The 15,652-nt window shown below is 39.6% G+C and overlaps 1 protein-coding gene across 3 annotated transcripts; it reads right to left on the bottom strand.

Annotated features, from left to right (window-relative positions):
• Positions 1 to 624: 624 nt before the first annotated feature.
• cars1 (cysteinyl-tRNA synthetase 1) lies at positions 625 to 15,649 on the bottom strand. Of its 3 annotated transcripts, none has more exons than XM_056384889.1 (23): positions 15,511 to 15,612; positions 13,006 to 13,233; positions 10,959 to 11,050; positions 10,617 to 10,705; positions 10,420 to 10,516; positions 9,665 to 9,763; positions 8,873 to 9,016; positions 8,397 to 8,537; positions 8,121 to 8,209; positions 7,901 to 8,022; positions 7,578 to 7,690; positions 7,231 to 7,359; positions 5,450 to 5,579; positions 4,843 to 4,946; positions 4,647 to 4,744; positions 4,300 to 4,489; positions 4,005 to 4,073; positions 3,737 to 3,818; positions 3,531 to 3,611; positions 3,181 to 3,248; positions 2,898 to 2,957; positions 2,527 to 2,610; positions 625 to 2,253 (listed from the first exon to the last, which is right to left on the bottom strand). In XM_056384889.1, exons 1-23 carry the CDS (start codon positions 15,530 to 15,532, stop codon positions 2,125 to 2,127), a joined length of 2,460 nt encoding a protein of 819 aa, XP_056240864.1. In that variant the 5' UTR covers positions 15,533 to 15,612; the 3' UTR covers positions 625 to 2,124. The 3 variants fall into 3 exon arrangements, with proteins under 3 accessions (XP_056240864.1, XP_056240855.1, XP_056240874.1); XM_056384880.1 differs by having other exon boundaries at positions 13,006 to 13,236; positions 15,511 to 15,594; XM_056384899.1 differs by lacking the exon at positions 13,006 to 13,233 and having other exon boundaries at positions 15,511 to 15,649.
• Between the last annotated feature and the right edge of the window lie 3 nt (positions 15,650 to 15,652).

The following is a 15,652-nucleotide window of genomic DNA, read 5'->3' on the forward strand; positions in this document are numbered from 1 at the left end:
GGTAGGGAGGCTGACAGTGGCACGCTTTGTTGAGCTTCACCTATCTGCTGCCGGGTTGAACCACCGTATAGTTTGCCTCAGGATGTCATCATCAGTGCATTGTTAGACTGGGCAGCAGTGTCACTAAATGGACACTGTAATTGTAAATTGTAATTAGAGTTAAAGGCTCATGCTATACAAGTCTGAATGTCTTTTACTTGATTAACTAATAACATCCATCCATCTGTCTTACCTGGTGTTCCTCTTTAAAATATAAATATAATGTAATGTCAGCCACTGCAGTAATGACTGGGCATTATGAGTCAACATTCCTGAAGCCTGAAGAGTTCACAAGGATGACCAGTTTTATTTCTTGAAAGGAACAAGTCACACTCACTGCCTCTTTATTGGAGCATCTTCCTATGTGAGAGCGTTGCTGCAGCCACAGCAAATACATGAACAGTAGAAAAATACACAACCCTAATGGACGGCTCCTCTTCCCGTGGTTTCACTCAAGCCGCGAGAGACAACAATAACAAAGTTATATTTTCCCAGTATGATGAGAAAAGAGCTGCCCCAGATTTTAAAGTACAAGTCTGGTGATATTCTTCAAGTGCAAAAGAATGAATTTATTCTGCTAATAAGTATTGTTCGATAAGTTTTATTCCTTTATGCCATAGAGCTTCAATGTCGAAATCTGTCATATGTGTATTAATCCTGCAGTTAAAAGTAGTCCTGAATACTGGAGGCGTTATCCTTTAAGACGATATAAATCCAGTAAAGTTACCAAAGATGTAAAAGAGCAATGAACCAAAAACACAGAAGATTGATGTAAATATGTGAAATATTCTAAGTATAGATAATATTGTTGTACAGTAATCACCATCAACACACTGACAAGTTACAACAAATTACAAATTCAGTCTTTGGCGATCAGCCTTTGTGCATAATACAGAAATGTTTTTTTTTTTGTGAATTGCAAATATCAGGCAATGAATGTTTATTTATGTGACGGGAGAATAGACAAAAATGTTATTTTTTATTTATATCTTTTTCACTCGTATCTGCAAGTACTGGTTAGCATTTTGCGAGTACAATAGGTTTCCATTCCCAGATATTATTAAGTGAAGGTGATTTTTTTATGAAAAAGAACATCTTTTTATTCAGTTACTAATTTATCGGTTGTATAAAGCAACATTCCTGGAAAAAAGAAATAAAAGGATTGAAAAAATGCGCCGCACCGGGTGCAACGATCACAGTAAAAAAAGTAATGGTCAGGTGCTGATTTTTAATCAAAAGGTCCCTCTAAAGCTGCAATGATTAGTCGATTAATTGATCGACAAAAAAATAATGAGCATTCATTTTGATAATTGATTAACACAGAATGGTTTCAGCGTCATCAGCGTGAGACACTGATGCGTCAGAAGATTGCAAACATAATATCTTGGACACCTCACACAACACACATTTTACTATTTCCTCAAATTTTATAAACAAATAATGGAGAAAACAACAGGCAGATTAATTGATGATTAAAATAATCGTTGCAGCTCTAGTGCCTTCTGCCAAGTCTAAATATAGATACAGACAGGTGACAAATTAAGGAAAAACCTGAAGAGAAATATAACGGGGGACTTTGGAACAACAGCAAACAACAAAATACCAAATGAGAGAAGGTGTTTTAGAAGAATGGTGCTCCATCCATCCAAGTTCAGACACCTGGACACGCAGCACAGACCCTGCGCTGGAGGCTTATGATGAATAAACAACTTTCTGAGGTTCTTCTTTAATCTGTCACCCATCTGTTCAGTGTCACTTCATTTATTCAAACCTCACTTCATTTATAGCCTTGTTTTTGCTGTTGTGAAGAGATGAAGAGACATAAACAGAACAAGGAGGACGTCTCCTTAATGTTGCTCTCTCCAACCCCCCCCCCGATTTAAAAAGAAATTATGAATGATGAGATTTGGTTTTGAAGTGTCAATTTTAACCGTTGTTCTATAAAAGAAAAAGAAACAAATAAACCTGTTGTTTTCTGATCCGAACCAGATAATCAGGAGACAAACGATGACCCAGCATCTGTGGCCTTAACATTTATTGTGTAGGTATTCTGTAGAGTGGATGGCTTGGACAGTCTGAACAGAATCAGTTGCCATTTTGGTTCATCTGCAGGTAGTCATTGTGCAATTTCTCCTGGGTCTCATAGAGCTTGCGCAACTTCTTGGCTTGGCCTTTGCTGAGCTCCTTCCCTTCAACGTCATGAGTGGGGAAACCCTGTTAACAACAAGAACACCAAAAACAAACAAAACAAAAAACATTTAACTGTGGTTAGTCAAGTTTTCATGCTGGTGCAGTGCAAATTTTGCCAAGTTCCATATTCATTTAGTGTACAACCAAGGTTTAAAGAGAGTTTCCCCTGTGCAGGTCAGTCAAACCTGTGGCTGTAATGTAAATCCTCCTTCATTAACCCTCTGGTGTTCTTCACCTTGTCATGCTTTAAATTCAATTCCTTCAAAAGTCAGAGTGAGAAGCAGCCGAGAGATTTACCGTCTCATCGAACTTGGAATATTTGTCTGTTTCTGTGCGAAACATTTCACATGGAGGGACCTTCATCTTGGCGAGTTTAGCCATCTGAAACAATAAAAGCAGTGAGTCGGTGATGAGTAATGGTGAACCAAACTACTAGTGCACAGTCAATATCAGCGATCAGTTGCTGATTGGTCGCAGGGACAACTGAAGTGAAAATCAAACTTAACCACCGCACGCTGAGATGACTTCACTGAGAGCCAACGAGGCGTTTCGCCTGTGGCTTCCTCAGGTTCACTCAGTACAAGAGCTTTCACAGGTGTGATAAATATATATACATGGATCACATGACCAATGAATATAAAATATATATTGTTATATGTCTGACTGACCTCTTGTTCTTGTTTCTTCCTGGCAGCCTCCTCTTTCTTCCTTTTCTTCTCCTCCTCCATCTGTGAAAGAGGAAAACCCCAGTTCATAGATAATCTAGTTTTTCTCTGATGTTCATGCAGTTAAATGTGACAAAAGAAGGATCAGCATCTCCATCAGAGCAGGGTTTAATGTGTCAAATAGGAAGAAACGCTCCCAGGTTTTTCATTTCTAATCGCTTAGTAATCACTGTGATTATATCATGGATGTGGGCACAGTTAAAATAAGCACCCCCACGCCTCTTACCTTCTTCTTCTCCTCTCTCTCCTTCAGTAATGTCTCCTTGTCCACCAGTTTCATCACTGTAGGCAGGCCTGTAACAAGCAGTTTTATTTTTCATTTTACTTCTTTACAATTCTTACAAAAACACTAAGTATTACCGTGTCGGTCCTGTTCTGTTTAAATCACGTTTGTGCTTATTTTAACAAAACGATCCTCTCTTGCTTAATTAACTGAACCTGGTACAAAATATGGACCGAAGCTGTAACGTGTAAGTGAATATTCTTTTATTAAAAAACTACATAGGTGGCATTTATTTTCTGTTTTAGAAAACAGAATACTGAAGTCTGAAAGCTGAAAGCTGAAAGCTACGTTACCTTCATGATCCTCCAGTCGGACTCCCAGCTCCGGTAACGTATCGTCACGGACCACGTCACAGAGCTGCAGCAGCTCCGTCACTGGATCAGATTTTTAAAAAGGGATTTGATTAGACCCTGATTTGATGTAAAAGTCATATTTAAAGCAGAGACAAAGGGAGAAGAGAAATATTGCCACCTGTTGGATTTTAAACGCAGGTTCTTACCTTTCTGCTCTCGGGCGATTTTTCTGACCCTCTCTCTGAAATCTGACAGCACTGTGAGATACGGCATCACTGTGCTCTCCAGCTGGAAAATACAATGTCTCAGTCAATGTCACTTAAATATCAGCAGCTTGAAAAAATGATTTCACAGATAGTTGATGCTGCTCAGTTTTACATTAAGTTCTATAAAATCACACATTTGCTTCACAGAAAACAGAGTCACGTGATACATTTCTACTGTTCGGTCCATGTGAAGTGTCTCGTCACTTACATCGACACTTTGAGCTTGTCCTCCCATGGGGAAACCTACAGGATCCGATCCCTCAATGGCTCCAAATACCTACATGACAACAGACTCATCTCAGTGGGTTCAATGCATCCACCGCTTATATAATACAGAACATCAGATCATATTTAAAAATCAGGAAACATATTGAAATTAGACATTTATTTAAAGCTCACGCCACCTGGAATGAATAAACAGTAAGAATCTACAGTTGTTTCTATATTTATGAGGAGAGCAGAGTCTGGAGGATAAAGGCAGCGATGGTGAAAACCGCGCTCACCTTCAGCATGTTGGTGAGATACACGGCGATGCTCTCCAGCAGGAGGCGGTTGGGCTTCAGCTTGGCGTTCTTCCTGCTGGCGATGTAGCTGTTGCTCTGGTTGACTAGCACCCTCATTTCCTCCATGGCGGTACGAGTGTCCACGTTGTCACACAGAGCCCCATGGACGGCTGACTTCCTGTCATAGAAACTGGACAACAAAAGCAACCATTGCTTTTAGTCTTGAACTTGAACGTGAATTTCTGCATTAGCACCTTCAGAAGTGTTTTTTGTGACAGTTACTTTGATCCTGCTTCTGTAGATTTCAGCAGGTTAAATCTGTTAAAAAGGTTTATCTGCTCTCTTACCTGCTGTTAAGCTCCACCTCTGCTGCCTCCCACTTCTCAAACTGACCGGTGATGTCAGTCGGAGCACGCAGGATGTCTTTTACGTTGAGGAAGAACTCCTGTTAAATGAAAATGGCATAAATCAGATCAACACAAAACAGAGACAGATCTCAGGATTAAAACCACAGCTGAACTAAAAAAGGCCCATTTGTCTTACATTCATGAACTTTTCGTACTGGACGGCCGACTCCATTGTGTTAGAAGAATAGTCCAGGGTGTCTTTCCAGGAATGCATCAGGAAGGCCAGACGGAGCTGCCGAGCTGCAGGACAAACAGAGGAAGTGTTATTTCTACCGCCTCCACACAGTAACAAAATAATCATTTATCTCCAAAGGCTATTTGAGACATTTTTATTCCTCCCCTCCCCCCATATTTCTTCTCCAAACAGAAACTAAAATATATTTTTCATGATCCCAAACATCCGTGCTGCTTTGATTTACACAAAACCTCAATGTGGTAATTAAGCAAATAATAATAATAAGCCACAAATCATAATAAACATCTATATATATATATATATTTAACTTAAAGTTCCCAGATATACAATGAACAAAACTTTTACATCTCATATTAAGGGCCAACAATGTTTCCTTTAATAGGACTTCAAGAATCTGAACATTATTAAATATTATAGTTCTGAGTTCATAATCTGCAATGTTATTTTTTTTTTCACTTTTTCTCTCTGAACGACTTTCAGTTCAGATTGAATCATTTGTAAAATCAGTTTTCTACAACATGACATCCTGCTGAGCCAGATGAGTCACCTGTGTTCTTTGCCAAGGCGTCCTTAATGGTGATGAAATTCTTCAAAGATTTCGACATCTTGCAGCCTGCGATCGTCAGGTGCCCAGTGTGCAGGAAGTAGCGGACCCAGTAGTCATTCTCAAAGAAAGCCTGTGAGGGGAACAACGATTTTACTTTCTCTGTGACTGGAGATTGCTTAAAAAAAGATCCCATTAGGGGCTTCGAGTGGCGCCGTGGGTTGAGCAGGCGTCCCATATGTCGAGGCTACAGTCCTCGCTGCAGTCGGCCCCGGTTCGAATCCCACATCGGACGGCCCTTTACTGCATGTCATTCCCCCTCTCTCTGCCTCCCCATTTCCTGTCTCTCTTTACTGTGCTATCATAAAGGCATAAAAAAAAAAAAAAAAAAAAATTTAGACTGTTTTTCTCTGTTTGTTATGACTCATGTGTTTTATGACCTGAATTCATGTTTCAAACTTCATATACACATATACACTGCCTGGCCAAAAAAAAAGTCGCCACCAAAAAAAAAAGTTCACACACTCTAATATTTCGTTGGACCGCCTTTAGCTTTGATTACAGCACGCATTCGCTGTGGCATTGTTTCGATAAGCTTCTGCAATGTCACAAGATTTATTTCCATCCAGTGTTGCATTAATTTTTCACCAAGATCTTGCATTGATGATGGTAGAGTCTGACCGCTGCGCAAAGCCTTCTCCAGCACATCCCAAAGATTCTCAATGGGTTTAAAGTCTGGACTCTGTGGTGGCCAATCCATGTGTGAAAATGATGTCTCATGTTCCCTGAACCACTCTTTCACAATTTGAGCCCGATGAATCCTGGCATTGTCATCTTGGAATATGCCCGTGCCATCAGGGAAGAAAAAATCCATTGATGGAATAACCTGGTCATTCAGTATATTCAGGTAGTCAGCTGACCTCATTCTTTGAGCACATACTGTTGCTGAACCTAGACCTGACCAACTGCAGCAACCCCAGATCATAGCACTGCCCCCACAGGCTTGTACAGTAGGCACTAGGCATGATGGGTGCATCACTTCACCTGCCTCTCTTCTTACCCTGATGCGCCCATCACTCTGGAACAGGGTAAATCTGGACTCATCTGACCACATGACCTTCTTCCATTGCTCCAGAGTCCAATCTTTATGCTCCCTAGCAAATTGAAGCCTTTTTTTCCGGTTAGCCTCACTGATTAATGGTTTTCTTAAGGCTGCACAGCTGTTCAGTCCCAATCCCTTGAGTTCCCTTCGCATTGTGCGTGTGGAAATGCTCTTACTGTCACTATTAAACATAGCCCTGAGTTCTACTGTTGTTTTTCTTCGATTTGATTTCACCAAACGTTTAAGTGATCGCCGATCACGATCATTCAGGATTTTTTTCCGGCCACATTTATTCCTCGTAGATGATGGGTCCCCACTATCCTTCCAGTTTTTAATAATGCGTTGGACAGTTCTTAATCCAATTTTAGTGGTTTCTGCAATCTCCTTAGATGTTTTCTCTGCTTGATGCATGCCAATGATTTGACCCTTCTCAAACAGAGTAACATCTTTTCCACGACCACGGGATGTGTCTTTCGACATGGTTGTTTAAGCAATGAGAGGCAACTCATTGCACCAGTTGGGGATAAATAACTTGTTGCCAGCTGAAAGATAATCGCCCATGCAGTAATTATCCAATAGGAGGCTCGTACCTATTTGCTTAGTTAAATCCAGGTGGCGACTTTTTTTTTGGCCAGGCAGTGTATATTTTCAGTAAGTTGAGAATAAGACTTTGCGTCTGCACCTCAGACTGAGCCAGCTCGTTGTCGTGATGGGGGAATCGGAGATCGAATCCGCCGCCGTGGATGTCCATGGACTCTCCCAAGATAGAGCCGGCCATGGCCGAACATTCGATGTGCCAGCCCGGCCTTCCCTGTCACGACAAAGAACAAAAACAAACATATTAATGGACAATTTTTCCATAATATACAATGAACATGACAAAGAAATAAAAACAGTTCTCTGCATTTGAACAGCTGGAATCAGGAGATGTTTGGGAGTGTGAAGAGTGGGGGCTCTAACATGGGGTGTCCAGGTTTGCCTTACAAGTCATCTTAACAACACACACCTAAAGTAAGAGTGAACGCTCACCTTCCCCCATGGAGAGTCCCAGGAAGGCTCTCCTGGCTTGGAGGCTTTCCACAAGGCAAAGTCATTTTGGGACTTTTTCTCACTTAGTCTGTCGGCTGAGATGCTCAGGTCACCTGCAGGGCCGGAGAGAACAAAGACCAGCTGAAAACAACCTGAGCAACACGACTGACCCTTAAAGTTAAGACCAACAGCTTTCGTCTTCAGCTTTCATGTTACAGCGTATGTTTTTATATGATTTCATAATGTATGTAACTGTAAGAATTATACACATAGGGCTTCAGGAATAAAAAAATAAATAAAAAAATTGAACCATGATGATGTACCTTCTCCCTCTTGTAAAGCTTTCTGATCTCCGACCGCCTCAGGCACCAGTTTGGCGTACGAGTGCTGTGGACTGGCGTCAAACTTCGAGGTGTTAAAGTACACAGAACCGTTCGATTCATACCTGAGAACATTACAAAACCAAACAATTAAAACAACACTGCTGACACTGAGAATCTGGGTAGTGATGTAATTTGCCGACAGTGGCGGCTTCCTCCTCACCCATAACCATTTGACACAATCTTCTTCACAAAGTCCACAATCTCGGGCACGTATTCACTGACCCGAGTGAGGACATCAGGGGGAAGAACCTGGAGGTCACAGAGCACGACATTCACCACGAGACTGCTGCATTTTCTAAAAGCTTCAGATATGACATATATGTCCTATATTCTTCGATGTGTCAACAACAAGATCTGCGCATGACCGGCTGGAGCGAGGGTGAAGTCCAAATATGATAACATTTAATTATCATATTCAAGTTTCCCTTCTACTCACATTCAGGGCTGCCATGTCTTTGTGGTACTCTCCCTCCCAGTATTTGGGGAGGATGGAGAAGATCGAGTTCTCTGTCACTTGACTTCCGAACTGTTTGTCCAGCCAGTCAGCCAGCAGGTCCTTGGAGCTCTCCAACAGCACCTTGGAAGACAAAAATAAAAGAAAGGAAAATTATTAGTAGTATTTTTTTTGACTCAGTAACTTATCGATCAATATACATTATATTCTTTATCTTCATATTGATGAAGATAAGACAAACACTGCTCATGCTTAGACATTTGTCAAACACAAACACATTTGTCTTGTGCTACAGCTAAAAACATTTTGTTTCTAGACCACACTTACATACATACACTCCTATGTCGACACATAATTTTAAATCAGAAAAGATGAGAAATATTTTCATTCTTTCCAAAGAAAAAGGAAATTCATATTTAAATTTGGATTTACAATAAAGACTGTTTGCTCAGTCTCACCTCTGCCAGAGGCTGCACCGCCTGGTCTTTGCTCTCCATCGCTGCCTGCAGGGGCTGCAGAGCGGCGGTGACGGCGACGTCCAGCTTCTCCAGCATCTGCTTCTTGTCTGGGTCTGTGGTCGAAGCCAAATAGGCCTGAAAGGGCTGGAAACCAAGGAATCAACACACACACACACACACACACACACACACAAACACAAACACATACACATGAGGATTTAAGTGAAAACACAGACCTACAGAGAAACTTCATGTAGCCTGATGTTTTTAGGTTCTACAGTTAAACTGAGACAAAGTAGAGCCGTCTCTACAGCATCAAAGCTGGTGCTTCCTACTCACAGGTGACGTGCTTCCCTAACATTTGATCTGATGCTCTTCAAAACTTGTCTGTAAACTTGTCTCTGTAAAGGTCGACAGAGCTTCGCTGTGGCTGCAGGACGGAGGTTTGCTACGGTGGTCCTGTTATTACTAAACTCAGTTACATTGTCTACATTTTTTTTCATTAATTTTGTTCAACATTTTTGCATTCGACGCAAGACTAATTTATAGGTTTAAATATAGGACAATATGGAAGTGAATGCAGGCTTGTGTCGGTTAAACTGTTTACCGTGATCTAAACACTGAGCTAAATATATCAAATAAATAATCACCCTAAATTAACGCACATTGTGATATGTGACATATGAGCTGATTTTTTTTATTCAGTCCTCCTCTGTCAACAGCGCCATCTATTAAGACACAGAGGCTTATTATTATTATTGTATCAAAGGTTAACTTAATGTTGTGTCTCACCCCTCTGGCGCTCAGGACATCCTGCAGTATTTGAGCAGCTTGCGGCTGCTTCGCCTTGTACTGGTCTAGGAGGTAGTTCTGCCGGGCCCGTTTAATGATCTGAAAGACAAGGATACAAACATGAAGCCATCAGCTGCCAAAAACGTTTTAAAAAGTAAGTATAATGTCAACTTTGTCCTTATCCATGGACTAAAAAGACCATCTTCAAATGTGCAGTTGTGGAGATGTTACTGGTCGCTTAAAATTAACCTTTTTATTGAATCATCATTATCATTATCATTAATACATAATTTAAATGTGAAAATATAAATGTTATAACCACCCAGATACTTCTCTGGTGATGCTTCCCTTTTGTTCATGATTTATTTCATGTGAGAAGTGGAATTATCTTCCAGGTGACCACTGAATTACATTGGGACTAATTATACATCTGAGTAGATCCAGTTTCAACTACAAACCAATTAAAATGACTATTATTATGTCTTAAATGTTTTATTCAGGACCTATTATCCTTCATTTCAGATGTAGTCTAGAAAATGAGGATATGATGTATTTGTTTTGGTTCTGCTGCCATGTTTTAATCTTCTGTTAACTACCGTTTTATGACAGCGTTAACAGAAAGATAAATGGTTATGAGATAAAATGGTTTATACTAAGGCAAAGTTTAGAAAAAAATCAAGTTTATTTGCCAACTTAATTAAAAAAATAAAGTACAAACCAATGAAGAATAAGCCCTATTCAAACCCCATACTTACTTTGTCATCAATGTCTGTGATGTTCATGCAGTAGAAGACATCGTACTTGAAGTAGTCCCTCAGTATCCTTCGCAGGATATCGAAAGATATGTAGGATCTTAGGAAAGAGAAAGATTAGAAATGACACCCTGTTAAAACAAACATGAGACTGTTCTGAGCTAAATGATTAGACATGATGATCGCTTTAATTTGTTTACCTGGCATGTCCCATGTGTGAGGCATCATACACTGTGGGGCCACAGCAGTACCATGACACTTTATTCCCTTTCTGGGGAACAAACGGCTCCTGAAACATAAAGACAATGGACTTTAATGAGCTGAGGCTTTCACCACTACTGAGAATAAACTAGATAGAACTAGAATTTCCCTTTCCAGCTGAGGTTACAGTGAACGATAAGATGCTCAGGGAAGATTAATGAGAGGTATTCACTGCAGTCAATAGATTTCTGTTCTCTGTAAGGAAGTCTATTCTTTCCAACATAAATTATGATTGATTAATGATTGATAAATGATAACCCAACAACTTGTTTCTAACCTACCTTTGCTCTTGTCAGACTGTTGTAGAGCAGAAGTTGGGGAACGTCTGTTCCTGCTGGTGCAGACCAAGAGGGCTGGACCCGCTTTCCTTTCACTGAAATTAAAATCACACACGCACAATGTTAGTTTTAAAACAGACACTGAACCAATTCCCACTGAAAATGTCTCATTTTCTAGAGACAGAAACTTAAGACATCATAATAATATGAATGGTGTCACTTTCACATAAGATTTCACACATGGGAGTTTTAAATTTAATGCATGTAAACATAATAGTTCATAGCCTTCATCATGAGCAGCACAGAACTGCTGCTGAAGGTGAATATGGGTCTGAACTGTTGCCCCCTCGCATCAGTTATAGTGTTTACAGTGATCTAAAGCTGCAGCTGTTAGTTATTTTCATTACAGATTAAAAGTTAAATTATTTTCTTATCTAATCATATAAGAAACTATCAGTTAATTGTAAAAAATAACCAGTGTACTTCCCTTGCAGATTCATTTTCCACTGATCAGCTGATCAGTTTACAGACTAATTGTACAAATATGAACTGTACTGTTAAATGCTATACTAAGGCTGTGAAAAATACAAATGACAGATTCAAATGTGTGAAATGAGAGGATTGAACCTGAAGTTATTATTTTTCCTTAAACTGAATTCTCGAAAAATAAATATAATTTAACCCAGAGGCAGATTATATCTAGTAGGCTTGGCCCGATGTTCAATAATATCAAATACCAAGATATTTCCCTCCATGTGTGATATTTCTCATAATATCAAAAAAATATATATATTTTTGTTTGCAGTTTAGCACAGTCTGCCCTGCTGCTGAGTCTGACCCTTATTTCACTGCTATGCATACTAGACATTGTACCTTGGCATGTCACAAATAAAACTTAACGGAAGCATCGTTTATAGTTGAAATACAATAATATACTGAGGAAGTCAATTATCAAAAAGCATCAAGATACAGTGGTGTTATCAATTTGTTTGAACCTGAACCGGTCTGAAGATAAGGCTTTAGGGTTAATCTTGACATCACTGTGCAGAAAACAGCTGAACAAAAGCATTCAACTTGTCCTCTGAGGTTTTACACAACTGAATTTTGAATGGATGTTTTTATTTATCCCAAAGCTATGGATTCAAACTTCCTCTTCTCCAAAGTAAACGATCAGTTAACAGGAGAAAAATAAATATCTCCAAGTCTGTTTACATTTTCCCAGTTCAACTGGGATAGGACCCCAACGAGCGTAACCTTTATCATTATGCTTATTTGTGTAGCTTTGATTTCTAGTCTAAACAAATATTTATCTCAAAGTGTGAGAAATGAGAAAGCTCTGAGTTAGTTGTGCTAGTTCACACTCAGACTGGTCAGGAATAGTCAGACAACAGAGAAGTGAGGGGTCATCTTATTCTCAGAGGAATGCAGCTTTAAGTGCTCATTTCAGGAATATACACTTTAAAGCCAGGAGACAATGAGCACACAGCATGCACATACACCCAGCGGGGACAGCACATGGTATGGCAACACATGCAGTGCAACCCTGCTAGAAACAATGTCTAATTTCCTGCAAATAGCTCACTTCTGTGTGTTTTTGTGTGTCTGATAGCCCATGTCAACTTCAGGTATTCTTAGGTAAGGTGTCTCTTTAAAGCAACAAGTCTGTGACTGCAGAGCAGTTTGTCACAGCTGCTGTCGTTTTGTTTAAACAGCGATTAACAAACTGTCCTCAGCGCTCAGCTAACGGAAACACACACACACACACACACACACACACACACACACCCACCCACCCACCCACACACACACAAAACACTGCTGTGACTAAAAAGAAAAGTGAAAGCTAAAACTGAATTCTTTCAAATGCCTGCAGAAGAGTTCTGGGTTCATGCAAGTCAGTGTTTGCAGAGGGGCAGGTTAGAGCTGCTTTCACTTTTATAAGCCAGAGTTTTTCCTGCCTTAGTGACCTCAGAAAGCCTCGACGTCCAGGCTGATGGGTATGGCAACACGACCACGTCTAGCCTGTTCATGCCTTCAACTGTCTACTCACTGCTGCTCTCAGAGTTGAGGTCCAGCTGCAGGGATGCTATGTGTCTGTACCAGCGCAGAGCGTGCACATGTTGTGGATCTGGGGGCCTGTGGAGGAGCTTAAAGGCTTTCTGGTCGGCCTGGGAGGGGCTGAACCCCGCCAGGTAGCTGCGTGAGGTTAGGTAGTCATTCAGGGCCACAGCCAGCGCGGCTTCCTCATTTATCTGTAGCAAGAAGCCATACTCAAAGGCTGCTGAAACAAGAGGGCAAATGTTCGCAAAGAATTACCGACTAGGCTGCAACAGCCAGAGAAAACACTAGCAACAGCACCACTAGTTTACACTGGACAGTGGGATAACCAGAAACCACAAGATCAACCTCACAGACAAGGACTAAGGTATTTAGCAGCAAGTGAGCAAATGTTCAACTCAAATTATGTTAAAAAAACAAGTAAAAACTAAACTGAAATGCTGCAGATTCTTTAACATAAACTCATGAAAAGTAACAGACAGGCACAAAACATTATTTTACCTTTGTAATGTCTGGATACATAAACTTTCTGCTGTATATTTACAGATGACGATTTGTGTGACCTGGGCTGATCTAATACTGCACTCAGGCGCGAGTACAAGGAGTTAACCCAGTACAGATGTCGGATGTTGCAACTAGTGTCTGACGACAGAAATAACATTTTAAAGGGTGTTTCATCCAAATTGGCCAACACTGTCTCTGGCCATGGTGCTGGATGTACGGTATCTGATACAAATGTTAGTCTGCACATACACAGCTCAGTGTAGGGCTTGGACATGGACATGGACATTGCTGGGGGAAATGATTTTGAATGTGATTTGAAATACAAACAGATAAACAAATGAAAAAACACTAAGAATAAAAAAGAAAAGTAATGAACAAAGCTCCAAAATCCTGAACTATGTTGATCCTATGTCAATCAGTTCAGCCCGTCCAATAATGCCCCTCTGAATTTTCCAACAACACACACTAAGAGTGAAACCAAATAAGTCAAAAAGAAACTTAAATGTGTTTTCTCCATGTATGAGTAATCAAACACTAAGACAAAAAGTGAAACAAAGTCAAAAATAAACCAACTCAAACAAACACGCAGTGTAACTGCAAGTGATGATAAGTGAAGTGACAGGTGGAAGAAGGAGATGAAAGAAAAAAAAAAAAAAGGAGGTGGCACAACTTTGACTTAATGGTCGTGAACGCGCCAAAATTGCATGAACATAAAATAGAAGCAAGTGTGGCTCATGGGCATGCATACATCTTTTAAAGCATGTGAGTCATCAACACAAAATGTGGAAACAAGATTCAAAATTCAAACCAGTGAAATTAAGGTGAAGTGTCTTAGTAATAGAAACTATAAAAATTGAGTTACACACATTACATAGACTGAGATGACTCAATTATTTAGGCTCAGTGGTTTAATGAATTACCTGTAAATAAAACCTTCATTAGAAAGTATTAGGTGATATGGTATTTTATAGTGAGCATGGAAAAAGTTAAACTGGGTTTCTTTTCAAAGGTGTTTAAATAATAATAATAATAATAATAATAATAATAAATATTATTATTATAACAATGCTACTACTACTACTACTACTACTAATAATAATAATAATAATAATAATAATGATAATAATTTAAAGAATGTCTGTGCTTGACCACTAAACTTTATATAGACATAAGCAAAACAAAGTCAAAGTGTCAAACAGAAACTAAAAGCATCTTCCTGGATGATGCAACTAAGCAAAACTGATAATAAAAACGAATTAAAATTAAATTATTACAGCGTAAAAAGAAACAATCAAACAACATCCAATTTAAATAGTAGATCATCAAAAGAACAATGTGGATGCGCAGATGTGAGGAGAACCATTGTAACCTGGTCGAGATGATGCAATTAGTTAAGTTGCATCAGTTTAGGAGGAATAATGTAAACGGAATGCATGTATTATATTGTCTTTATTTTAGGCTGCAGTGTTTTATTATCATGACACTACATAGAATGAGCAAACTGGGAATACTGTTAAATGATTTTAACTAATTTCATCAGATTTTTAAAAAGGAGCAGGACAGATTGCCACACATTTTCCTTTAAAAAGAAACAAAAAACCTAACTCTATTCAAAAGTCTTAACCAGTTACAATACCTGACATGTTTGTTTCTTAATAACATACTTCCAAATGAAATGCGTCTGCAGAATTCAAGTGCGTTTCCTTTGCACTGAGAGAAGATGTTGAGTCTTAATTGTTGGCCTGTCTCTGCCGATACATTTCGCTCAATTAACTATCATCTTAAATAGCAGATTTTTAAAGGGGGTTCTGCATGTCATTCGCTGACAGGGTTACCTTTAGCTAAGCAGCTCTTCTGCAGGCTTTCTGTAGGCTAACAAAGCTGCTGATAGCTCACCAGCTCTGACAGTTCGTAAAAACACGTTAAATCGTGCTGTCACAGCCTTTTCAACTAAAGAGTGTATAAAGAGGAAAATAAATAATATTTACTGTACCTGGCTCTCCTGAGGTCGACATTGCCACAGTGCTTGATGGTTGGGTGCTGATGCAACAATAACGTGTCCGGAAGAAGAACCCGTGTGTTAAATGCTAACAGTAGGAACAGGAACCAATGTGTTTGAACTAGAGAGCGGGGGG

Source organism: Seriola aureovittata, chromosome 1, assembly GCF_021018895.1.
Source record: "Seriola aureovittata isolate HTS-2021-v1 ecotype China chromosome 1, ASM2101889v1, whole genome shotgun sequence".
Taxonomy (NCBI): Eukaryota; Metazoa; Chordata; class Actinopteri; order Carangiformes; family Carangidae; genus Seriola; species Seriola aureovittata.

Excerpts from the sequence above, each read along its gene's own strand:
- cars1 (XM_056384880.1), bottom strand. The coding sequence starts at position 15,532 with ATGTCGACCTCAGGAGAGCCAG. Across the intron at positions 9,764-10,419 it reads TCACAGACATTGATGACAAA|ATCATTAAACGGGCCCGGCA; the intron begins GTAAGTATGGGG and ends CTTGTCTTTCAG. Across the intron at positions 3,249-3,530 it reads CCGACTGGAGGATCATGAAG|GCCTGCCTACAGTGATGAAA; the intron begins GTAACGTAGCTT and ends TGCTTGTTACAG.